Genomic DNA, 25,006 nt, shown 5'->3' on the forward strand with positions numbered 1-25,006 from the left:
CGTGGATATTTTATTGCCCTGGTCTAGCTTGGATTAACACATAGTCTACAGGCACACACCTGATCATCTACGTTTGCTCTCTTACAACACTAAACTATGTTTTCTACCTTTATCTTGTATCTACCTACCACTTCAGCATTTTATTAAAAATAATAATAATAAAGAGAGAAACGTGGTATCCACATATAAATCAAGTATAAAAATCAAATGAATATTCATATTTTAACTGACTGTTTATAGTTCATAATGCATGAGCAAAACCAAAAGTTTCTGTGATGACTGCCCTTGTACTGTTCACCATGTAACTTATTCACTATGTAAGAATTTGTTCTCCATGTAAGAACTTGATCATTATGCTTCAGAATATTGGAGACTGACAAAAATTAGGCTTGGGGTGGATTAATGATTGTGCATTGAGCATTGACTCCCCCATACAGAATTTTATTGTTGTTAACAACCATTTGATCAATAAATATGAGAGATGCCCTCACAACAACAACAACAAAAAAGTACACACTTCCAAATGTAAAATAAATAAGTAACCGGGATGTAATGTATAGCATAAGGAATATAGTAAAAATATTGTAACAACTTGGTATGGTGATAGCTGGTACCTAGAATTATCATGTATATAAATGTTGAATCACTGTGTTGTACACCTGAAACTAATGTAATGTAATACTGTGTGTCAACTACCCTTCAATAAAAAATAATTATCTACAAAAAAAAAAATCACAAAGAGAAAATCAATTACCAAAAAAAAAGACAGTCAAAATCTGTGATTGAAAGGCTGCAACAGACCCTTAAAGAAATCCCATGACAGAATACAGGTATTAACAGAAAAAAAACAGGCACTCACAAACAGAATAACTAAGGTATCTAGAAGAATTTGATTCCTCGTAAAGAAATAAATTCAGACATCTGTGTAGAATGAATAAAATTAACCCAAACCTCTATTAGTCATTTAAAACGGCAGATCATCAGATAGTGAAACTACCAGAGAGAAAATCAGATTATCTAGAAAGGCATTAAGAAATGCCACAAGATAATGGAGTAATAAGAAGCAAAGAGAAAAACACTTTCAGGTTAATATTCTACACCCAGGTAAAATGTTGTTCCAGATAATTTAGTCCTACAAAATAAAAAGCATTTTCCATAGAAAGCCTCACTAAGAAAATTATTAGAGCCATAAGAAAATAGAATTTAGTGAGAGAATGACACAAGATGAGTTTAGTAAGGATGATGAGATTAAGAAAAGCACAATTAATGATGAAAATGCAGTCTTCGATAAAGATTTGCAAGGTTAAATATCTTACATTAGATAGTGTACTATTGTATTTTATATAGCAAAAATGAAAACTACGATGAGAAAACAATATTAGGATTTTTCCTACTTAATCTACTTATTTTATCCATGACAACTTAAGTACAAGAAAAAATAAGTGAAGAACATAAAATATTAAAAAATTATGTTTAGACCAAATTAGTAAAAATTAATCTTAGAAGGCAGAAGAAATAAATCTTCTTTTACAAGGCTCATTAAATATTTTTTTAAGTGAACACTTGGGGTCACAATTTCAATAAATCCAAAGAAGGAATAATGCAAATAATATTCCCTGATCATAGCCATAATAAATCTAGTAATTATGAAAAGTAAGCAACTCTCTCACTTGGAAATTTAATAATAAAATAAAACACTATCTCAATTCTAGAGAGAATCAAACTGAAATTGTAGAACTTTTATAAAATAAATATATATATATGGTAGAGCATAAGGGGTATAAATAAAACATTGCTGAAAGGAAAAATTCATAACTTTAAAAGTTTATATGCAGAATGTCCCAAAATTCTCAGTGTATTTTTAAGTTTAACCAACTTCAGAAGTATATATTGCATTTTATAAATGCAATAAAAAATATGAAAGACACCATTTAAAATTTTATTTATTTTTAACACATACTTAGTTTTATTAATCTTAATAAATTTTAGGTTTGTTTCTAGTAGTTTTCTATCTCCAATTAGAGTGATGGAAACAAAGAATAATATTAAAAGTGTTATATTCAAAATTTAAAATTTATGTATAATTATAACTCAATTTACAAAACTAAGAAATTTAAATAAACTTTCAAATGATTTTTACACTTGTAGCATTTATATTTCTAATGTTATTATAGGCTAAAATTGCTCTAAGTGTCTTCAAACATTAAAAAATAAAATATAATTTACTACATTTCTTGCAGTTAGATGCCATTTCTTTCAAAACTCTGAGTGTTTGAAAGGAATAAAAGCTTTAGATTATCCTTTTAGGCAACACAGTATTGATTTTACAACCCCCAAAATTAGTACTTCCCATACACACAAAAATTACAAACCATCTCTCTGATGACCATTACTACCATCATTCTAGATAAAACATGAGCAAATCCAGCAATATATTATAAGAATAATTCACCATGAAAAGGTACCATCCTCTCTTTATAAGCAAGAATGGTCCAAAACTGAAGAAGATAGTTAGCAGAATAAACTGTGGGAAATACTTGCAACACATATCCTAAATAATTATACCTGATACATAGTATAGCTCATTGGTGTCCTTTTTAAAAAGACCACCCATATAAAAGTGGGCAAAGTTCACAGAAACTGAAACACGAAAGGCTCTTAAGCATGCAAAAAAAGACAATCAACCTCACCCATCAGAGAAAACAAAATCTGTATTGGGATTGCAATTTTTCCAGTATTAGACTGGTGGTTATTAACAAAACCTATAATATTCTACGTTGGTGAGAGTAGATGAAGCTAACATTTTGACATCAGTGAATATTGGTGAACCTCTGTGGAAGGCCATTGGCAACATTTATCAATGTTTAAAATGTGAATACTCTTTCATCCACAATGCCACCTCCAAGACTTTGTTGTACAAATATGCTTAATACATTTGAAGAGACATGTGTACAAAGGTATTCATTTAAATGATGTTTTAAATATTTGAATCAAATGTTTAATAAGTATAAGCTGATGAATTAATAGACCCTTACATGCATGCCAAACTCACACAAAATATTTTCATATTTGACCATATGTTAGGTTTTCAAATAATTGATGATTTACAGAAAGTATGCTCCATATACAAAAATCAAATTAGAAATCATCAAAAATATAAGAACCCCCTTCATTTAAAACTAACATCACACTTCAAAATAATGCATGGATTAATAAGGAAATCATAATACATATATTTATATATTCATAACTGGATTAAATGGGAGGTACTACACAATAAACCTTTTCACAATAAGTTTTGTGAAAACTTTTTTTTTCTAAAGTAGACTTTAATTTTTACAACAGTTTCAGGTTCACAGTAAAAGTAAGAGGGAAGAACAGAGTCTCCCTATACCTCCCCACCCCTATATACACCATCTCCTTCACTATCAACATCCCACAACAGAATGGTAGATTTGTTACAGTTGATGAACCTGCATTCCTACACTGACATATCATTGTCACCCAAGGTCTGTAGTTTACATTAGGGTTCACTCTTGGTTACCCTTCTTCCCCACAACTCATGGCCACCACCAATCTTTTTATGTCTCGATAGCTTTGCTTTTCTAAAAATGTAGTATATCTACAATTATATAATATGTAGCCCTTTCAGATTGGCTTCTTTTACTTAGTAATATGAATTTTAGGTTCTTCCATTTCCTTTCATGGCCTGATAGCTCATTTCTTTTTAGCATTGCATAACATTCCATTGTCTGGATGTGGCCAGTTTTCTTCCCAGTTCACCTACTGAAAGACATCTAGGTTACTTCCAAGTTTTGTCAAGTAGGATGTAAACATCTGCTATAAACATTTGTGTGTATATACATTTTCAACTCATTTGGGTAAATACCAAGGAGAATGATTGCTGGATCATTCCGTAAGTGTGTGTTCAGTTCGGTAAGACACTGCTGTGCTGTCTTCCAAAGTGAAGTGTCAATACCATTTCACATTCCCACCAGCAAAGAACGAGGAGTTCCTGTGCTCCCTGTCTTTGCCAGCATTTGGTGTATCAGTGTTTTATATTTTCGCTGTTCCAATAGATGTTAGTGGTAATTTGTTTTAATTTGCATTTCCCTAATGACATGTGATGTTGAGTATCTTTACATATGCTCTTGGCCACTAAATTGTTTATAATAGCTAAATGTTGCAAACAACCTAAATAGGCCAAAACAGGGCACTAGGAGCAAATGTTATGGTACATACAGTACATACATGTATGGTACATACAGTACATACAGTAGGATGCCTTGCAGTAATTTAAAGAATGAAAATCCCTGTGCTACACTGACATGAACATTTACTTGGGATTAAGTATTGAATGTTTAGTGAAAAGTGAAGGAATGCCATAGCCGATTTAGGGTATAATATTTGTTGAAATGAAAGTATATTCTTCTGTATAATAAATATTTCTAGAAGCATTCACAAGAAAATATTGTCAGTGTTTGTCTCTGAATAGAGGAAAAGGATGACTAGGGAAAAAGTGAAAAGGTGTCATGCTCATATTGTCTCCTCTTATGTTGTCTTTCTAAGAGTGGTAATAAATAGATAGTGACTCATATACCTTTTACTTTAGATTCCATTGAAAAAGCAACATACACTTTCTAGTCAGGTCCCGGGTTGGGGTTAAGAGTTAAGGATAAAGTAGTCTTCAGCAAAAGAATGTAACAAAACTGACTGGCACATGTGGGGATTTAACTCTGACAGCAGCATCATAAACAGCATGCTCCGTTCTGATCCTTCATGTAATGAAAATCCTCTGTGGGCTTCTGTGACTGGCAAAGTGTTATTATTTTCTATGTTTAGATTGTTTTGTTTTCCTCACCCGTTGTTCTATCAGTAAACACAAAGTGAAATGGTGAATTTAATCACTGTTTAAAATCAATCTGGATAATTACAACCAAAAATAACCTACAATGAAATAATTATTCTGTTAGAATTATATGATGGATTATATATGAAGAATTTCTTAATACAGTGCTTCTTATTTTCCTTCTTGTAACCAATCCTATGGAATACTTATATTTATTTCTGATGAAAATAATGTGGAGAGCCCTCCACTGGCTAAGTGCTAAAAAGCTCATGCCATATTTTGCATATTGCTTCTTGTGAGCCTTGTATACTTCTATTTTGACTCTTCCCGGTGACAGTTTTAAACCTTTTGTTCTATGCTTATTCCTCTCCCTTCAATCCAGTATGTAAAGAAAAACATATCCCCCATTTTGCCCAGAAGGGCTCTTCTCTAGATACTGGTCCTGTGACCTCCTACTTCCTATGGGACCTTAGTTATTTTTCTTGCTTATGTTTTCAAGGTTTTTTTTTCACACTAGTTTTTCTTCCTCTCCCTAAATATACCTAAGTCCAATAAGTTAAAAAAAATTTTTTTTTAATTTAATTAGCTTTTCCTGTCTTCCTCCTTCCCTTCATTAAGTCATCTTGTGTAGTGTACCTAGATGTCTTCTCTCTCACTTATCCCTTCCCCTTTGCAACCTAACATCCTATTCCGACCTGGGATTGAAATTGCTGTTCCAGTGGTCACCAGAAATGATTTCTCATTCTAGATTTAAATAAACATGAAATTTTATTTTTTCTCTCCAAATAAATAAAATAAAATGTAATTTAAATTTTTTAAAATATTTATTTAATTTCTCTCCGAAGCCAGGAAGTCTTTTTCATTTCTCTATTTCTGTTAAAAACACCTGCAATCCCCTAAATACTTTGGATTTAAAGCAGTAAGTACCATTTGGCGCTCCTAATTTGTACGTTTTTTCCATATCCAATTCATGCTACCTCTACAATTTCTCTAACTTCCCAAATTACACTCACATATGACAGCCTGAGTATAAGCCTGTGTTATATCACTCAGACCATGCAGCCGACTATTTTTCTCCCCTGACAGTTATTAGCTTCAATTCATTCTACACACAGCTTTGACTTCCTCTCATTTCATAAGCTGCAATTTGAGCATTCATTCACTTTCTCAAAATGGTTCTCTATTGTTCACAGGATTAGCACTTGAATTAGTAATCAATACTTCAGGAACTGTGGCCCCAAACTGCCTTATTATCACTTCTGCAATAAGTTCCACCCTTTCCAACTGTTAGGCATTTAAACAGGAGTTGCATCTTATGTATGGCCAAATTCAGCAAATAAATCTACAACTGTGTATGTTCGAAATTACCATTGAAAATCATCCATAAAACTCAGTATACCTGTTCTGTGTATATAATTCTGATGAAAAATTGCATGTATAACTATGTTATTAAGAAAATAATGTTTAGAATAAAACAAAAATACGTATACAAAATAAAATTTTACAGTGGATTCATTCAGAAATGGGAGAGAATAAATTAAGGGAATTGATTTCCTTCCACCATCTATACCCTCACACATTCCCATTAAATGGTAGAAGTGATCACCATACCTTTAAATTATTATCTCTCTTTTTCTGTTCATTTTGCACATGGTATGTATTTGAATGTCAAGAATATATGCAAAAAGACAGCTGTCTATATGACTTTTTTTTCTTGAAATACTTTCCTTTCTGTATATAATAGCCACTGCCACCTTGAAAACCCCTTTTTCAAATAATATCTCAGTAAATCTTGTTCTGTATCTTCCAATCATACTTATTTTCTGTCTCCTTGAAATCCATTGCACTCTGATCATTATATAACTTTTATCTCACACTTTTTTTATATGTTCAATATTAGAATACTTGTTACTACTAGAGTCATTGTTCCACGAGGACAAGAAGTTGTTTTCCCCATCTTTCCACATTCTTCAGTAGTGAGGCAGGCACATAATACTCAATAAATATTTGCTGAATTGAATTGAAGTCAAACATTGTTAGAGAAATAAATATGCATGTGGTATTAAATGCTAGTAGTGTAAAAATTAAAAGAAAAAATACAATTCAAAAATCACTCTATTCAAAAAGACATTATAAATATATTATTGAGTAATTCCATTTATATTTTTTCATACATGTATTCCTAATGTTAATCACCAGTCATTCCCACAACAGAAAATATCCTGTTACAACATGTCTTTTATTAAGATAAGAGCAAGTCAAGCAATTTACAAAATGATAAATCTATTTTTTTTTCAAATGGCCAAAACAGTTTAACAAATAAACTCCAGAAGTGATCATATAAATTTACTTTGGGAAAGGGCACATATCCTAGGGATTCCTAGAAACTCTTAGTTATCCTATAGCTGTTGACTGTGTAGGTAGAGGCTTGTAACCTAAACTATATGTTTCAAGGTAACACAAATGAAAATAGTCCTTACAATGTCCTGTATGTGTGTGCATATACTAGCTGTCATGATACCAAATTGCTGATTATTGTAATTTCTGTTTGTTGTTACTATTATTGTTACATATCCATTTTTATTCTTTTTTTTAAATTTTTTTAAATTTTGATATCATTTATGTACAATTACTTGAAAAACATTATGGTTACTAGACTCCACCTATTATCAAGTCCCTCCCACATATCCCAGTATAGTCACTGTCCATCAGCATAGTAAGATGCTATAGAATCATTACTTGTCTTCTCTGTATATACTGTATTCCCCAAGTCCCCATCCCCCTAAACTATGTGTGCTAATCATAATGCCCTGTTTTCCCCGTATCCCTCCCTTCCCACCCATCCTCCCCAGTCCCTTTCCCTTTGATAACTGTTAATCCATTCTTGGGTTCTGTGAGTCTGCTGGGGTTTTTTTTTCCATCAGGTTTTTCTTTGTTGTTATACTCCACAGATGAGTGAAATCATTTGATACTTGTCTTTCTCTGCCTGGCTTATTTCACTGAGCATAATACCCTACTAGCTCCATCCATGTTGTTGCAAATGGTAGGATTTGTTTTCTTCTTATGGCTGAATAATATTTCATTGTGATATATGTACCATATCTTCTTCATCCACTCATCTACTGATGGACACTTAGGTTGCTTCCATTTCTTGGCTATTGTAAATAGTGCTGCCATAAACATAGGGGTGTATATGTCTTTTTCAAACTGGGCCACTTCATTCTTAGGGTAAATTCCTAACAGTGGAATTCCTGGGTCAAATGGTATTTCTATTTTGAGTTTTTTTTTTAATTTTTTTTTAATTTTGGTATCATTAATCTACAATACATGAAGGACATTATGTTTACTAGGCTCCCCCCTTTATCAAGTCCCCCCCACATCCCCATTCACAGTCACTGTCCACTATTTTGAGTTTTTTGAGGAACCTCCATACTGCTTTCCACAATGGTTGAACTAGTTTACATTCCCACCAGCAGTGTAGGAGGGTTCCCCTTTTCCATATCCTCGCCAATATTTGTTGTTGTTTGTCTTTTGGATGTTGGCCATCCTAACTGGTGTGAGGTGATATGATACCTCATTGTGGTTTTAATTTGCATTTCCCTGATGATTAGCAATGTGGAGCATCTTTTCATGTATCTGGTGGCCATCTGAATTTCTTCTTTGGAGAAGTGTCTGTTCAGATCCTGAGCCCATTTTTTTATTGGATTATTTGCTTTTTGTTTGTTGAGGTGTGTGAACTAATTACATATTTCGGATGTCAACCCTTTATCAGAACTGTCATTTATGAATATATTCTCCCATATTGTAGGATGTCTTTTTGTTCTACTGATGGTATCCTTTGTTGTACAGAAGCTTTTTAGTTTTATATAGTCCCACTTGTTCATTTTTGCTTTTGTTTCCCTTGCCTGGGAAGAAATGCTCATGAAGAAGTTGTTCATGTTTATGTCCAAGAGATTTTTGCCTATATTTTTTTCTAAGAGATTTATGGTTTCCTGACTTACATTCAGGTCTTTGATCCATTTTGAGTTTACTTTTGTGTACAGGGTTAGACAATAATCCAGTTTCATTCTCTTACATGTAACTGTCCAGTTTTGCCAACACCAGCTGTTGAAGAGGCTATCATTTCCCCACTGTATATCCATGGCTCCTTTATTGTATAAAATTGTCCATATATGCTTGGGTTTACATCTGGACTCTCTAGTCTGTTCCACTGGTCTATGGGTCTGTTCTTGTGCCAGTACCAAATTGTCTTGATTACTATGGCTTTGCAGTAGAGCTTGAAGTCAGGGAGCGTAATTCCCCCTGCTTTATTCTTCTTTCTCAGGATTGCTTTGGCTATTCGGGGTCTTTTGTGGTTCAATATGAATTTTAGAACTATTTGCTCTAGTTCATTGAAGAGTGCTGTAGGTATTTTGATATGGATTGCATTGAATCTGTAGATTGCTTTAGGCAGGATGGCCATTTTGACAATATTACTTCTTCCTAGCCAAGAGCATGGGATGAATTTCCATTTATTAGTGTCCTCTTTAATTTCTTTTAAGAGTGTCCTGTAGTTTTCAGGGTACAGGTCTTTCAATTCCTTGGTTAGGTTGATTCCTAGGTATTTTATTCTTTTTGATGCAATTGTGAATGGAATTGTTTTCCTGATTGCTCTTTCTGCAAGTTCATCATTAGTGTATAGGAAAGCAACAGATTTCTGTGTATTAATTATGTATCCCACAACTTTGCTGAATTTAGATATTAGGTCTAGTAGTTTTGGAGTGGATTCTTTAGGGTTTTTTATGTACAGTATCATGTCATCTGCAAATCGGGACAGTTTGACTTCTTCCTTGCCTATCTGGATGCCTTTAATTTCTTTGTGTTATCTAATTGCTGTGGCTAGGACCTCAAGAACTATATTGAATAAAAGTGGGGAGAGTGGGCATCCTTGTCTTGCTTCTGAACTTAAAGGAAAAGCTTTCAGTTTCTCGCTGTTAAGTATAATGTTGGCTGTGGGTTTGTCATATGTGGCCTTTATTATGTTGACATACTTGCACACTATACCCATTTTGTTGAGAGTTTTTATCATGAATGGATGTTGAATTTTGTCAAATGCTTTTTCAGCATCTCTGGAGGTGATCATGTGGTTTTTGTCCTTTTTGTTGATGTGGTGGATGATGTTAAAGGATTTTCGAATGTTGTACCATCCTTGCATCCCTGGGATGAATACCACTTGATCATGATGGATGATCTTTTTGATGTATTTTTGAATTCGGTTTGCTAATATTCTGTTGAGTATTTTTGCATCTATATTCATCAGGGATATTGGTCTGTAATTTTCTTTTTTTGGTGGGGTCTTTGCCTGGTTTTGGTACTAGAGTGACGTTGGTCTCGTAGAACGAATTTGGGAGTATTCCCTCCTCTTTCACTTTTTGGAAAACTTTAAGGAAGATAGGTATCAGGTCTTCACTAAATGTTTGATAAAATTCAGCAGTGAAATCATCTGGTTGTAGGGATTTTGTTTGTAGGTAGTTTTTTGATTAGCAATTCAATTTCTTTGCTTTTAATTGGTCTATTCAGATTTTCTGTTTCTTCCTGGGTCAACTTTGGAAGGTTGTATTTTTCTAGAAAGTTGTCCATTTCTTCTAGGTTATCCAGTTTGTTACCATATAATTTTTCATAGTATTCTCTCATAATTCTTTGTATTTCTGCAGTGTCTGTGGTGATTCTTCCTTTCTCATTTCTGATTCTGTTTATGTGTGTAGACCCTTTTTTTTTTCTTGATTTGTCTGGATAGGGGTTTATCTGTTTTGTTTATTTTCTTGAAGAACCTGCTCCTGCTTTCATTGATTCTTTCTATTGTTTTATTCTTCTCAATTTTATTTATTTCTGCTTAAATTTTTATTATGTCCCTCCTTCTACTGACTTTGGGCCTCATTTGTTCTTCCTTTTCTAGTTTAATTAATTGTGAGTTTAGACTATTGATTTGGGATTGTTCTTCTTTCCTGAGGTATGCTTGTATTGCAATATATTCCCCTCTTCACACGGCCTTCACTGCATCCCACAGATTTTGTGTTGTTGAATTATTGTTGTCATTTGTCTCCCTATATTGCTTGATCTCTGTTTTTATTTGGTCATTGATCCATTGATTCTTTAGGACCATGTTATTAAGCTTCCAAGTGTTTGTGGGCTTTTTCATTTTCTTTGCGTAATTTATTTCTAGTTTCATATCTTTGTGTTCCGAGAAGCTGGTTGGTACAATTTCAGTCTTTTTGAATATACTGAGGTTCTTTTTGTAGCCTAGTATATGACCTATTCTTGAAAATGTTCCATGTGCACTTGAGAAGAATGTGTATCCTGTTGCTTTTGGAAGGAGTGTTCTGTAGATGTCTGTTAGGTCCATGTGTTCTAATACATTGTTCAGTGCCTCTGTCTCTTAACTTATTTTCTGTCTGTTTGATCTGTCCTTTGGAGTGAGAGGTATGTTGAAGTCTCCTAAAATGAATGTATTGCATTATATTTCCCCCTTTAATTCTGTTAGTATTTATTTCACATATGTAGCTGATCCTGTGTTGGGCGCATAGATATTTATAATAGTTATATCCTCTTGTTGGACTGACCCCTTAATCATTATGTAATGTCCTTCTTTGTCTCTTGTGACTTTCTTTGTTTTGAAGTCTATTTTGGCTGATACAAGTACTGCAACTCCTGCTTTTTTCTCCCTGTTAATTGCATGAAGTATCTTTTTCCATCCATTTACTTTCAGTCTGTGTATGTCTTTGGGTTTGAAGTGAGTCTCTTGTGGCAGCATATAGATGGGTCTTTTTTAATCCACTCAGTGACTCTATGTCTTTTGATTGGTACATTCAGACCATTTACATTTAGGGTGGTTATCGACAGATACATACTTATTGCCATTGCAGGCTTTACATTCGTGGTTACCAAAGGTTCAAGGCTAATTCCCTTACTATCTAACAGTCTAATTTAAATCACTTCGTATGCTATTGCAAGCACAATCTAAAGGTTCTCTTTTTTTTTTTTTTTCACTCCTTTTTCTTCCTCCTCCATTCTTTGTATGTTATGAGTCATATTCTGTGTTTTTGTCTCTCTTGGGTGACATCTATTTAGCCTTAGGAATACTTCCATCTATAGGAGTTCCTCCAAAATACAATGTAGAGGTGGTTAGTAGGAGGTAAATACTCTCAACTTTTTCTTATCTGAAAATTGTTTAATCCCTCCTTCAATTTCAAATGATAACCTTGCCAGGTATAGTTTATTTCAAGGCCCTTCTGCTTCATTACATTAAATATATCATGTCACTCCCTTCTGGCCTGTAAGGTTTCTGTTGAGAAGTCTGACAATAGCCTGATGGGTTTTCCTTTGTATGTGATCTTTTTTCTCTGTCTAGCTGCTTTTAAAAGTCTGTCTTTATCCTTTATCTTTGCCATTTTATTTATTATATGTCTTGATGTTATCTTCCTTGGTTCCTTTGCTTTGGGAGATCTGTGCATCTCCATGGCCTGAGAGACTGTCTCCTTCCCCGGATTGGGGAAGTTTTCAGTAATTACCTCCTCAGTGACACTTTCTATCCCTTTCCTCTCTCTTCTTCTTCTTCTGGTACCACTTTAATATGAATATTGTTCCATTTGGATTGGTCACACAGTTCTCTCAATATTCTTTCATTCTTAGAGATTCTTTTTTCTTTTTGTGCCTCTGCTTCTTTGTATTCCTTTACTCTAATTTCTATTCCATTTACCGTCTCTCCTGCTACATCTAATTTGCTTTTAAATCCCTCCATTGTATGTTTCATTTCAGTTATGGAATTTCTTAATGATTGAATCTCCAACTTAAATTCGTTCCTGAGTTCTTGAATATTTTTCTGTACCTCTATTAGCATGTTTATGATTTTTATTTTGAACTATCTTTCAGGCAGATTGGTGAGTTCAGTCTTATTAGGTCCTTTTTCTGGGGTTTGTGTGATTTTGGACTGAACCATGATCTTTTGTCGTTTCATAATTCTGTGTGGTGCCCACTAGTGCCCAGAAGCTCCAGTCTCTGGAGCTGCTCAGCCCCTAGAGTGAGGCTGGGGGTCATAGGGGAGTGGAGCTGGTGCCTGGGGGGAGGAAAGATCTGTTTCCTGATTCCTTTCTGTGGTGCCTGTCTCAAGTGTCAGAGACAGTGGGCCAAACACACAGGTGTAAGCTTCTGTGCTTTGCATTTCTAGCTGTTGTACGCTGAGCCTCCTTCTGGCTGGGCATAGTGATTGCTGGTTTGTGAACCAGTGCTGGTAGGCTAGGAGGAAGGCGCAGCAGAATGCGTGTCACAGTACGGGGCCTCAGAGCTGAGTAGGCAGCCAGGGGGATGGGGTGCCTGAAGCTCCTCAAAGTTTCCATCCAGCTGGGCAGAGCACACCCAGATGACCTTGTCCAGTTCTCCCCTCCCCCATGTAGCAAGCTCTGTGCAAACCACACTCCTTCAGCAGCCCTCTCGTTGCTAGAAAGCCTCTCAAACCAGCTGCCTTTCCTTCATCCCAGAGCGACTGTGTGTGGATCTCCTCCTCCACAAATGGCCACAATCTGTCTCTCAAGCACTCCACCTGTCTGAGCTCCCCAACATCCAGAGGACCACACAGTGTAGGTTTCTGCTCCCAAAAAAGACCTCCAGGGCTTGGTGTTCAGCAGTTCTAGGCTTCCACCCCCTCCCCCACTCTGTTTCTCTTCCTCCCGCTGGTGAGCTGCAGTGGGGGAAGGGCTTGGGTTCCGCCTCATAAAGTCTTTCATACATTACCCTGTGTTCATGAGGTATGCTCTGTTCATGTAGTCTGCATGCTGTCTGGTTCAGCTTTCTTTCTTGTTGCTATTTTAGGGTTAATTGTAGCAATTAACTATATTTTTATACTATTTTTGGTTTGGGGAGGAATTCTCCATCTCACTTCTCACGTCACCATCTGGAATCCCCAATTACATTTTTATTCTTTACTCAAAGGGCAAAAACACAATTTCCATAAGAACCTTGAACACACAGTTGTCAAGTTGAAAACATCACTATAAAAAATATTTATAGAATTCAGCTTGATAATAAACACCTAATATTATTTTTAGCATGTAATATATTTTTAAAGAAGGATTGATAAAGACCAAGTAGTTTACTTGGTTATTTGGACTTATTTGTGAGACTGTAAGCAAGTTTTATTTTTTTAATTAAAAAATAATGTATTTGATATTTATCATTTCTATGATACATTTTAATATTAATCATTTTGTTCTAATAATACTAATTTGACATAAGTCTTAAGTTTCTTCCATTTAAAGAGGGAGCTTAAACAAGGAAATGTGCAATATCTATTCTTCAAAGATATTACATCCAGTGACTTAACTACATAAGGATTTGACTTGATAGCAATCAAGTAAAAAATCAACATTCTTTAAGCATATTTACTAATTTGCTTTTAGGTTTTGCCTAATTAATGGCCATGAGTTAGAAATTTAATTAAACTTATTATACCTACTTTCCCCACTTATCTTCATTTTGTAAGAATTTAAGTCCAACAAATAAGAATGGAAGAGGCAATTAAGCTTTAAGCATCCCCTGCAAACTCAGTGGGAGGAGAGAGTTATTTAAACTTGGAAATTTTATCTAAACTATATGTTCATATTGATTCATATCTCTGGTAACATAATCTGTGTTAAAGTTATTATGCATTTGTATAAGACTTTTCTTTATCTTTTCCAGGCAACAAGGATGGCAAATAGGTTTTACTGCTATTCTGACTAAAAGACTGATAGTGATTTACACATGGTTTGTTTAAAAAATTTTAAGGTCATTCTTGAATGCGTGGTTAAGAATGTTGTGCTGGATTAGTGATGTCTGGGGAAAAAAAAAAGTTGCGCCTTGATTTACCAAACTAAGAGTGGAAGTTACTGTATTATTCCTAAGCTGTCTTTCATTCTGTTTTCCTTGCTAATGACCCCATACAATATAATGCTCCAGTACAGAATGTCATAATTTTAGACTGTAATTATATGTTATGCATTAATTTAGTCTTGCTAACTAGATTACAAATTCCTTGGTGACAATGGACAGGTCTTATGACTTTCTTATATTTACTGAAGTCCTAGGAAAGTGTAAGACACAGAGTTGTGTCAACATAGAATTTTTATAGTGTATCTTCAGAAACTATCAGACTTTATGTGACATGTGTATACATTTCATATTCATTTAAAAAATGACCTACTATTTTCCCTTGTTTTCATTTTTTGGAAAAGTTATACAGAAATATGATAGAAGAAAAATAAAACAGCACAAAGCATTCATGAAAAATCCCTCTCTCTTCTACTCCAGGTTTCCAGTATGTCAAGTATTTTCACCAGAGGCAATGACTTCTATTACCTGTGTAGCCCTCCAGAAAGAATTCATGTAGAGACAAGCCTATTCATGTACTTATATTGAAATGTGTATGGAAGATATGGTAAACAAATAAATCTCTCTTAACATATAAAAAGTCTTCCATACACTCAGTTTTATACCTTTTTTATTGACATGTTTTAGAGTTTGTTTTATGTTAATTTATGCAGAATTATCTCAATCTTTTTAATTCAAGTATTTCAATGTATGGATACATTGTAACTGATACCAGTCTTGCAATGATTTAAATTTTTGCCAGTCTTTCGATAATATAGACAAAGCAGCCACACATATACTAGCATATGTATCTTTGTACATTTGGGCAAATATTATTAGTGAGAAAAATCGGAAGTAGAATTCTGTGGTGAAGAATTGGTGCACTTTTCATTGCTAGATTTCATAGTATTGCCCTACAGAAAGATTATCCCAATTTGCAGTCTCCTTGACAGGGCTTTTTCATAAACCCTTGTTAAATCTACCTTTGTATTATCCAATTTTCTGACCTTAATCAATTTGATAGAGAAAAAAATGGGATCAAGTTGCTGTTTTAGTTTGATTTTTTTTAATTGAAAGATAATTTGAACATTTTATATTTACAAGCTATTATTAATTTATTGTGAATTTTGCATTGGTATTGATTTTAGATCTTTATCTTATTGATTTGTAAGAGCCCTTTATGTTTGAAGAACATATGCCCCTTTTGCCAAATATAATGAAAAACTGTATCTGGTTATTGATTATGTGTTGACTTTGTATATGGATTTTATTGTTGCAATGTGGAATCAAAAATAATTATGAAATTAAGTTTATCAATTTCTTCTTTATATTTTCTCACTTTGTATAACAACCATTTCAAGTTCTTGCTTTAGTACCCATTTTATTCTAGAAAGTTTGTGCATTTATCATCATTTTAATGTGTTTACTTCTTAGATCTATCCAGAATTTATTATGGTATAAGGATCAAATAAAGATCCAGCTTTACTTTCCCCTCCAGATGGCTAATCAATCATCCTAACATCATCAATTTTGTAATTAACTTTTCCTACTATTTAAAATTACTGATTTTTGTATATTAATACCATATACATAAATGAGAATTTCTGTTGTCTCTATGCTATTTAATTATTGATTATTTATTGATACCCTGTTATAAAATATTTTAACTACTGACGCTTTATAATACTTCTCAATATTTGGCATTTTACAGTTCCTACTCATCAATCTTTTTCTATATTTTTTTAGAAGACCCCAGTGATATTAGCAGATTTATTTTCTTAAGTTTAGGATAAATTTACAGATTGCAATAGCATACCTACTATTTTATTGGGAATATATTAATTGGGGAAAAATAGTATCTTCACAATAATAAATCTTTCTCTTCAAGACCAAACTGTATGTTTATCCACAGTTTCTTTGGGTTTCTTTATAGATATTTTAATTGTTTCTATATAAATTCTATATAGTTCTTGTGTACTTACTGTAACATGAAATACTTGATTTAGGGTGGGTGTTTTTTTCTTTTGGTCTTTTCTTCTACTTTATCTTTTTGTATATATGCAATCTATTGATTTTATATAATTTTTTTAACTAGCTACTGTTTGTTTTAATATTTAGTTTTTTGCAGTTTTAGTTTTTATTGATTTTATAGTATATGATTGTATTAACTGCATGCAATTATACTCTTTTCTAATTTTATACTTCACTTCTTTCAATTGCCCAATTGCATATGATAATGTTTCCACAGCAATATAAAATAATAACATTATTTATGATAAGGAAAAAGTTTATAATGTTACTCCATTAATGTCATATTTATTAGTGAAGTGCCCATCAATTCTTGTTTTAAGAATTATTATATTCTTAAAACAAATGCGTTTATATTATCTATGGAGCTAATCATTTCTGGTTTTTATTTGACTTATGAGAGTGTAGAGAATTATTACCATATTTCTATAAATGAAAGATCTTTTCACCAATATTTTAATTATACTAAAATTTAGTAGCCTTTAACATTTAAGAAGACATTTAAATCCATAAAGGCTCTTGGACATCTGCAGTCTAATATTTTCCATTTCTTTTTTATTTGCCCTACATTTAATTTGATGTTGGTATGTAGTCAGCAAATAACTAGTACTGATCTTTAGGTACATTTTTAAGTTCACATTAATATTATATAATCCAGGAAAGGTAATGAATTAGAAGAAAAATGAAAACATTCTAGGAAGGAGGAACATTTGCAGTGAAAAAAAGTTTACAGAAGCAATAGCCATTGCTTTCTATGCATTTCACATTGTTACTTTTGAAATATTGTGGCTAAATATTAGTCTTTTCCTTTTCTTTCAGAGACACGGAGAAGAGGTATATATATATATATAGAATGGAATATTATTCAACTATAAAAAAGGGTGAAATATTGTCATTCATGACAACATGGATGGTGAATGAAATCTTGTCATTCATGAGAACATATTATGCTAAGTGAAATAAGTCAGATAGAGAAAGACAAATGCCATATAATTCACTCATATATAGAATCTAAAAAAATTAACAGGAAAGTGAAACAGAAATGGACTGATAACTACAAAGAATAAACTGGTGGTTGCCATAGGGAAGGGGAGTGGAGGGATGGGTGAAATAGATGAAGGGGAAAAAGAGGGATGAACTTCCAATTATAAATAATTCATGGAGATGAAATTTACAGCATAGAGAATATAATACTCAAGAAGACTGCAATAACTTTGTATAGTGACAGATGGTATCTACACTTATGGTGAGCATTTTTAATGTATATAATTGCTGAATCAATTGCAGGTATATGTTGTATACCTGGAACTAATATAATATTGTGTGTCAACTGTATTTCAATAAAAATATTTTAAAAACAAGGTCAGTAAAGAACTACATATCTATAATGTCTGTCTGTCTTATAACCTAGCGACCAAAATGTTTAATAACATTTTATATTCTTGTATGTACATATATCTGGGTGTGAGGTGTCTAGGTTATAAATGTAAAAAGATGGACATTTTCTCCTGTGAAAATAAACCACTTACTTAAATTTGGAGCTCTGACACAGACTTATATATAAATTCATCTTTAAAGTTTGCTTTTAGAAGTATTTCAATGAAACTTTCAAACAGTCACAGAATTTCCTTTTAAATAGGGTAAGACAATAACTTAAAACTAAAGGTAATATCAAAGCTTTAATGCTAGTAACACTTTACAGCCAGAACTATTCAAATGCTGTCATGAAAATAGACTGTCAAACTATTAGCAAATAGAATTCTTGCTAATGGCAAGCAGTTATGCCTCTGACTGAAGACAATAATGACCACTCATTATTACAGTGACTTAATTACAAAAATCAAATGCATGTTGTTTCTATTTTCTTAAGGGAGATGCATCAACAAAGCCTGGGTTTGTGATGGGGATATTGACTGTGAAGATCAATCAGACGAAGATGACTGTGACAGTTTCTTGTGTGGACCACCCAAGTACCCTTGTGCTAATGACACTTCAGTTTGCCTGCAGCCAGAGAAACTCTGCAATGGGAGAAGGGATTGTCCTGATGGATCTGATGAAGGCGATCTCTGTGGTATTACATACTTCGCTGTGTTTGCTTCTCTCTAAGACTAGAACCTTTTAGTCCACTTGCTGATACTTATTAGAGTAGCATTTGTCCCTTCCATTCATTCCCTTTTAATGTATCTTTTGGCATAGAAGCCTGTCTGTTTTTTGAACACTGTAAGTTTATGAAAAATTAAATACGATCAGAAATTTCTGAAAATAAAGCAGCAGAAAGCTAGTCTGTATCAAACTAACAGTAACTGTATAGCTGTGTTCGTCATTTCCCTCTCTGGATGGTCAGTGCTGTTCCCCTGATAAAACCGATGATTTTTTGTCAGTGAGTCACTCAGAACAGAACATGTTATTTCTGACCAATGTGAAGGAGTGAACTACCACCCAGTGGACTTTGTCATGCTTTCTAACCATTACAATAGAACCCTTTTTACAAAGAGGAAAGGAAGCAACTAGATTATGAGACCAACTGAATATTACTTAATTGTATATAATTTTCTCTGATGTTTTTAGTCCTCATACAATAGCTTTCTTTAGAATGCTTTATCTAGTTAAAATAATTCCCTTCTGATAGCTTTTGAGCTTTGAACTCACTTCTATTAGCAATCTCCTTATGCCAACCAGCACATAGAAAAAAATTACATTTCCTTCTCTGTGAGAAGATCAGAGATTTAGCAAAGAGATTTTAAAAATATGCTTTCTAGATAATACTGAAGGTGACTTCAATAGAGTAATGAAGAAGAGTTTACACAATGATAAGAGTAATGAGACTGTAACAAAATGACTTTAGGAAATGATGAAGCTGCCTGACTGAAAATGGAAAGACAACTACATTTAAGTCTAAAGTTATCATATTTTGATCTGAACTGGGCATTAATGGAATACTGAGTAATACCAAAAAAAAAAAAGACTTATCCTTTTTAAAATTTATATAATAAAACATCCTTTCCTCCAAAGAGTCTGTGATTCTATAAAATAACCTTGAATCAGTAAATGCAGTGGTCTTCATTCAGTGATGCTAAAATTAAAGGCAAGAACGTTGAAGCAAACCAATCAAACAAAAGCTATAAACAAAAAATTTACCAAAACAAGATGAGAGACATAGTTTATTTGTATTCATGTATTTTCCTCTCAGTTTCTTCTCCCTAATGGAGTGGAAATATCTCTTGCATCACAGAATGTTGAAGATGCTCACAAAGGTTATAAGAGCAATTCTAAAAGAAGGGAACTATTCATACTCTTAAAATTGGAAGTGTATAATTTAGAAAAAAATCAAGACTGACAAGTTTAAATTCTATGCTTTAATTACTTCAATTAAGTCACCTAGGCAGGTGGCATAATTTCTTTAAATCACAGTTACCTCATTACAAAAAATGGAGAGGATGGTATCTATCAGGAAATCATGGTACAAATGTCTGATGCACTATAGATATTGAAATAAATTACTGCTTTTCTACCTTTTCTTCACCCTTGGAGTTAAATGAAGTAATAAAAGATAAAGAAGAAAAATACAGTCATTAAGAAAAATGAAGATAATGAAATGAAAATACAGCCTTATTTTCCCATTCTCTGCTCTCTGAATTGGGAAAATAACAGAGGAAAAGGGATTTTTTTCTGTATTCATTTCTTTGTCTGCTTCAAGACTGAAAAATCACTTCTTGCTTACCAAACCAACACTCTATTCATCTGCCGAGGGGACTTACTCAAACATTTCAAAGGATCACAGAGAGTAGAAGAGGTTACGGTGGAGCTGGGTGTAAAAGAACCAGAGAAGACAGAAATACATTTTTATCTGAATTGTATCGCTGCAGCACATTGAACTCAAAACTCACAAGTTTTGAGTTGAAGCTGAGGTAGAATTAGAGCAATGAAAAAAAAAAATCAAGGGATCTCATCACCTTGTATGCTTCTCTTTTTCTTGCCTGCTTTGATGGGCACCTTTGTACCATCGGCTTGTTAGATAGTATCCTTTAAGTCATTACTGGTACCTGCAGAGAAATGCTGAGTTGGTCTCTTGTTTTCGAGTCCTTCTCCCATCAGTTCTAGGTTAGAACCTATCCAGCCAGGCAGGGGTGTTGGTTGATGAGTGGTGCAGCCATGGCATAATGAATCATTTACCCAGTAAACATTAAAGATATACCAAATGAAGTAACTTTAAATAACTGGCATGGATTAGCTAGTAGCCACAAAGTGGCTTTTAGAGAGAGATATTTGAAGTTGAGAGGTCTTTTTGAAACCATTTGCTGTAGATGATAAACATTCAGGGTTTGCTCTCTTCATGTCTACTCCTTCCAAATAGTTGTATCAAATAAGCTGTTTTCTTCCCACTTCACTACCTTGCCTTCTGTTAAGACAGAAACAAGGATTGATGCATGTTCTACTCCTCAATACATGTAAAAATCGTTCAAAAATATATTGTATGAAAATGATTTGTAATTCTGTAGATTTAATACCTGGGAGATGTCTTGAAATGTAAAAATTGCATCCTTTTTGTAGAGAGTTGTTTTGTTTTGTTTTGTTTTCTTCAAATAAATCCAGTCTATAAAGTTTAAAAGAGAGAGAGAGAGATCTCAAAAAGATAACTCCCTTAATCCTAGTTAAGATATCTTTTTTCCAGGGGGATTTTTAAATGATTTCAAGAGGAAAGAGATATGCACTTAAGAAACAAATGTGAAGAACAATGAATCATTCAAGAATGGAGTTAACTGCAGATCCTTGTTATAAGGGTGTATCAAAGATAAAGCTAGGCACTCATTGAAGTGTTAAAGATGGATTTCATTCAGTAATAACTATTGTAGTAGGAAAGAGTGTCCAGCATAATGTGAAATCAACTTCACAGGAACAAAGACTAGAAACTTTTTAAAGACTTGAGGGTGCTAAAGGGAAGGCACTAAGTGGTGTTAAGGGGGGGTTGGTCCATGTGATTAGGCCATCTGGGTTTGTAAACTGGTGTTTATCCAAGAGAAGAAATGAACTTCTCTTATCTTTATGACTGGTAGCAATGGTACAAGGCAGAGCAAGGTGCCCGCAGGACTGGGAGCAAGAATGAGAAAGTTAAGTCCTTGTATGTTTACATTTCAAAGTGGTGGCTCTCAGTCCTTGAGAAGACAGTTGAAGAGGTAGAAAACTTACATCTCACAGGTGAAGAGAGAGGATTTACAATTGCAAACGTCTAAAGTACTGCTCTAGAGTGCATTTCAGGAGCCGGCCTATCTGCTTATCACAAGGTTGACAGGAACGAACAGTAAATTCCCCTACAGCCCCAGCTTTCTCAGGCAGGCACGCTAAGGGGTGCTGGGCTTATTCTAGGGAGGCTGCGTTGAGCTGTTAGAAACTGCTCATGTTTGTTCAAGTCTCTTACTGTGTCTGGGAAAGGAGGTGGGTAGGGGAGCCAAAATGAAATTATTTCTGCCGAGAGTCCACAGTTTTTTAGGCCAAGGTTGAGGACTGTTGAAAACAAGGGCTGAGAGGAGTCTGGCTAGAATCTGGTCAAAAGACAATGTCTTTATTATATAACAAACAGTATAAAAAGAAGTTACAGGATTCAGTGATAGGTTTAGTGTTAAGGGAGAATTGACTAGCCACACAAATACTGGCACTAAACTTACATATTCAATTTTAGATTTATGAATTTTGTTTATCCTAAAATCTATGACTTGATTCCACAGTGTCAGAAACAGACACTTCAGTACTAAAAGAACAGTCATATTTTAAATAAGCTAAAGCATTATAACATTTTTTTTTCTCCTGCTGGATATGATGACATTTCTTTACACTAATTCTTTGAAAAAGAATGCCAGTTGAACTAAAATGGGGCAAATACTTTGAAATGACTGCTGGTTTGAAATGATTATGATTACTAGTCAACAAACATAACTAGAGAAACTAAGAAATGAATCTATTTTATTCTTCTTAAATAATACCAAACCTGAATTGAATTTTTAGAGAGAACAGTTAATATAATCATTTTCCTTTTCTTATTGCTATAGCTTCTTTTATGGTGACAAATGGAATAAAGAACAGTTGACCCATATAAAACTTAAAGAATAGAAAATATTTATTAAAGCCTGGACATTGCAGCTCAATTTTTAAATTGAATAAATTTCTATACAGAGGGAAATATTTGAGATACATAAATAAATATTACTGCAATTTGCCAACCATAGAACATTCTTTTCCAGCATGTCTCAAAATATACCTAATTAACAAGCTTTGAAAAACCACTTCTTTTTTTTTTTTTTAAACAAAGGAAGACAAAGCTTCTTTTGGCCTTACTACTATCTGGCTGTTACTGTAGTAATAAGTAATAGTGTGATTGCAAAAACAATTATCAGCTATTTTCATCAGTGTAAGTCTGTCATCTTGACTTTTTTGAATTACGTAAGTGCTAGCTTAATTTGGGGGCAGTCATATGCCTTTGGACAATTTTATTAATTTTTTATTGTTTAACAAATATTTTAAACTGCTTACTCTATGCCAGGCACTGTGTTAACTGTTGTGTATAGGCTGGTAAACAGAACAGATATTTTATATATCCTTATGGAGCCTACAATTTTTGATGAAATAAAATGATAAGTAAATATATCTAATATAAAGTATAACTGCTGTGAAAGAAAAGGCCTTGTTCTATATAAAACAATCATATTATCCATCTATGTAGTCAATATTAATTGCTCATTATTTCAGCCAAAGTACTAAATCAGGTTTTTTTGCATATGTATATTATTTATGATGTTTTCATGGCTTCTTTGAATTAATTATAGCAACCAATATATAGAGTATAGTAGATAACTTACCTAACTTAAAATAAATGGCTGTAGCCAATAATGGGCAAACAGTCCATTCTGCATTATTATTATAAATCAAACTGTAGATGTAGAGAAATATATATAGATATTACACATTTTATTACATATCTCAGTGTTTATAAATATGCCTGTTTATTTATAAACACTGAGATATGTTAGATTTTCAGATCATCATTCTATGGGCATCCCTTTGGAAGACCTTGACAACTGATTTTGCATAACTGCCAAAAGGCTCGGCATCATCTTTCCAGTAATAACAGGAACATTGAACTCACTTTACCTCTAAGGGGTAAAACAAAGTGTACTCCAAAGTTTTGTAGAAATGAAAATCTTCCGTTTCCAATTCTTGTCATATAGAAATATTCAATGGATGAATTCTTTCATCATTTCTCCTCCAACCCCTTAAAAGAAAAAAAAAGTATATATCAGATAGTGCTTTCTTCTATGCTTTAAACCCTTGCTCTAATTCCAGCCTGAGAGATCTGAGTTAAATGATTAGTATTTAACTGAGCTAAACAATTGATAATGCCCTATAATCTTTTTACAGATGAATGTTCATTGAACAATGGAGGCTGTAGCAACCACTGTTCTGTTGTTCCTGGAAGAGGGATTGTCTGTTCCTGCCCTGAAGGACTTCAACTCAACAAAGACAATAAAACGTGTGAAATTATTGATTATTGCAGCAGTCATCGAAAGTGCAGTCAAGCGTGCGAGCAGCACAAGCACGTGGTCAAGTGCTCGTGTTATGAAGGGTGGAAGCTGGATGTGGATGGCGAAAGCTGCACCAGCGTTGGTAAGTAGATAGGACTTCGTAATGTTTAGGAATAGCAAGTGCCGTTCGGTGTGTGTGTTGTTTAACTTGCTATGTTTCAGAATAGATCTTGAGAAAATAATCCAAAAACACCTTTGGAAAATTAATAAAATAGTTCAACTAATTTTAGAAAAGGCATTTAAAAATATAATGTGTGATTTTAGACCTACTCCAAAATCTTTGACCGAAACTATTAGAGTAAGCCTCACCTTACAATCGATCAGAGTGTTTACCCTTAAATACTGCTTTCATTGTCATCCTCCCTAGGGGCTTGTTTCTGTGTGTTCGAAAGGACTTACTTTTATCTTTCTTTGCATGTCTTACAGAACCCTCCAAAGTTTGGCCCTGTTTCTTGCTTCCAACTGTATTTCTACTCTTGAAAACGATTCCTTGCTCTTGCTTTGCTCGTCTTCTAACTGTTCATTTAAATGATTGTGCTGTTTCTCTAGATCATATTTCCATAGTGGGAAAAGCAAAGGAAGGCTGTGGAATTTGATATTTGAACACTAATCCTGAACCTGGCACTCTTTATGTATGCAACCTTAGGCGGGCTACATAAAACTTCTTGAGCCTGAG

General features: G+C 33.6%; 1 protein-coding gene across 1 annotated transcript in view; it reads left to right on the forward strand.

Annotated features, from left to right (window-relative positions):
- The window catches only part of LRP1B (LDL receptor related protein 1B), a 1,911,502-nt gene that overhangs the window by 1,209,623 nt on the left and 676,873 nt on the right, over positions 1-25,006 (forward strand). Inside the window, exons 22-23 of the mRNA XM_057505633.1 lie at positions 18,627-18,827; positions 24,167-24,412. Coding sequence (XP_057361616.1) covers positions 18,627-18,827; positions 24,167-24,412 — 447 coding nt within the window. The remainder of the gene's footprint in view (positions 1-18,626; positions 18,828-24,166; positions 24,413-25,006) is intronic.

Source organism: Manis pentadactyla, chromosome 8 (assembly GCF_030020395.1).
Source record: "Manis pentadactyla isolate mManPen7 chromosome 8, mManPen7.hap1, whole genome shotgun sequence".
Lineage (NCBI taxonomy): Eukaryota > Metazoa > Chordata > Mammalia > Pholidota > Manidae > Manis > Manis pentadactyla.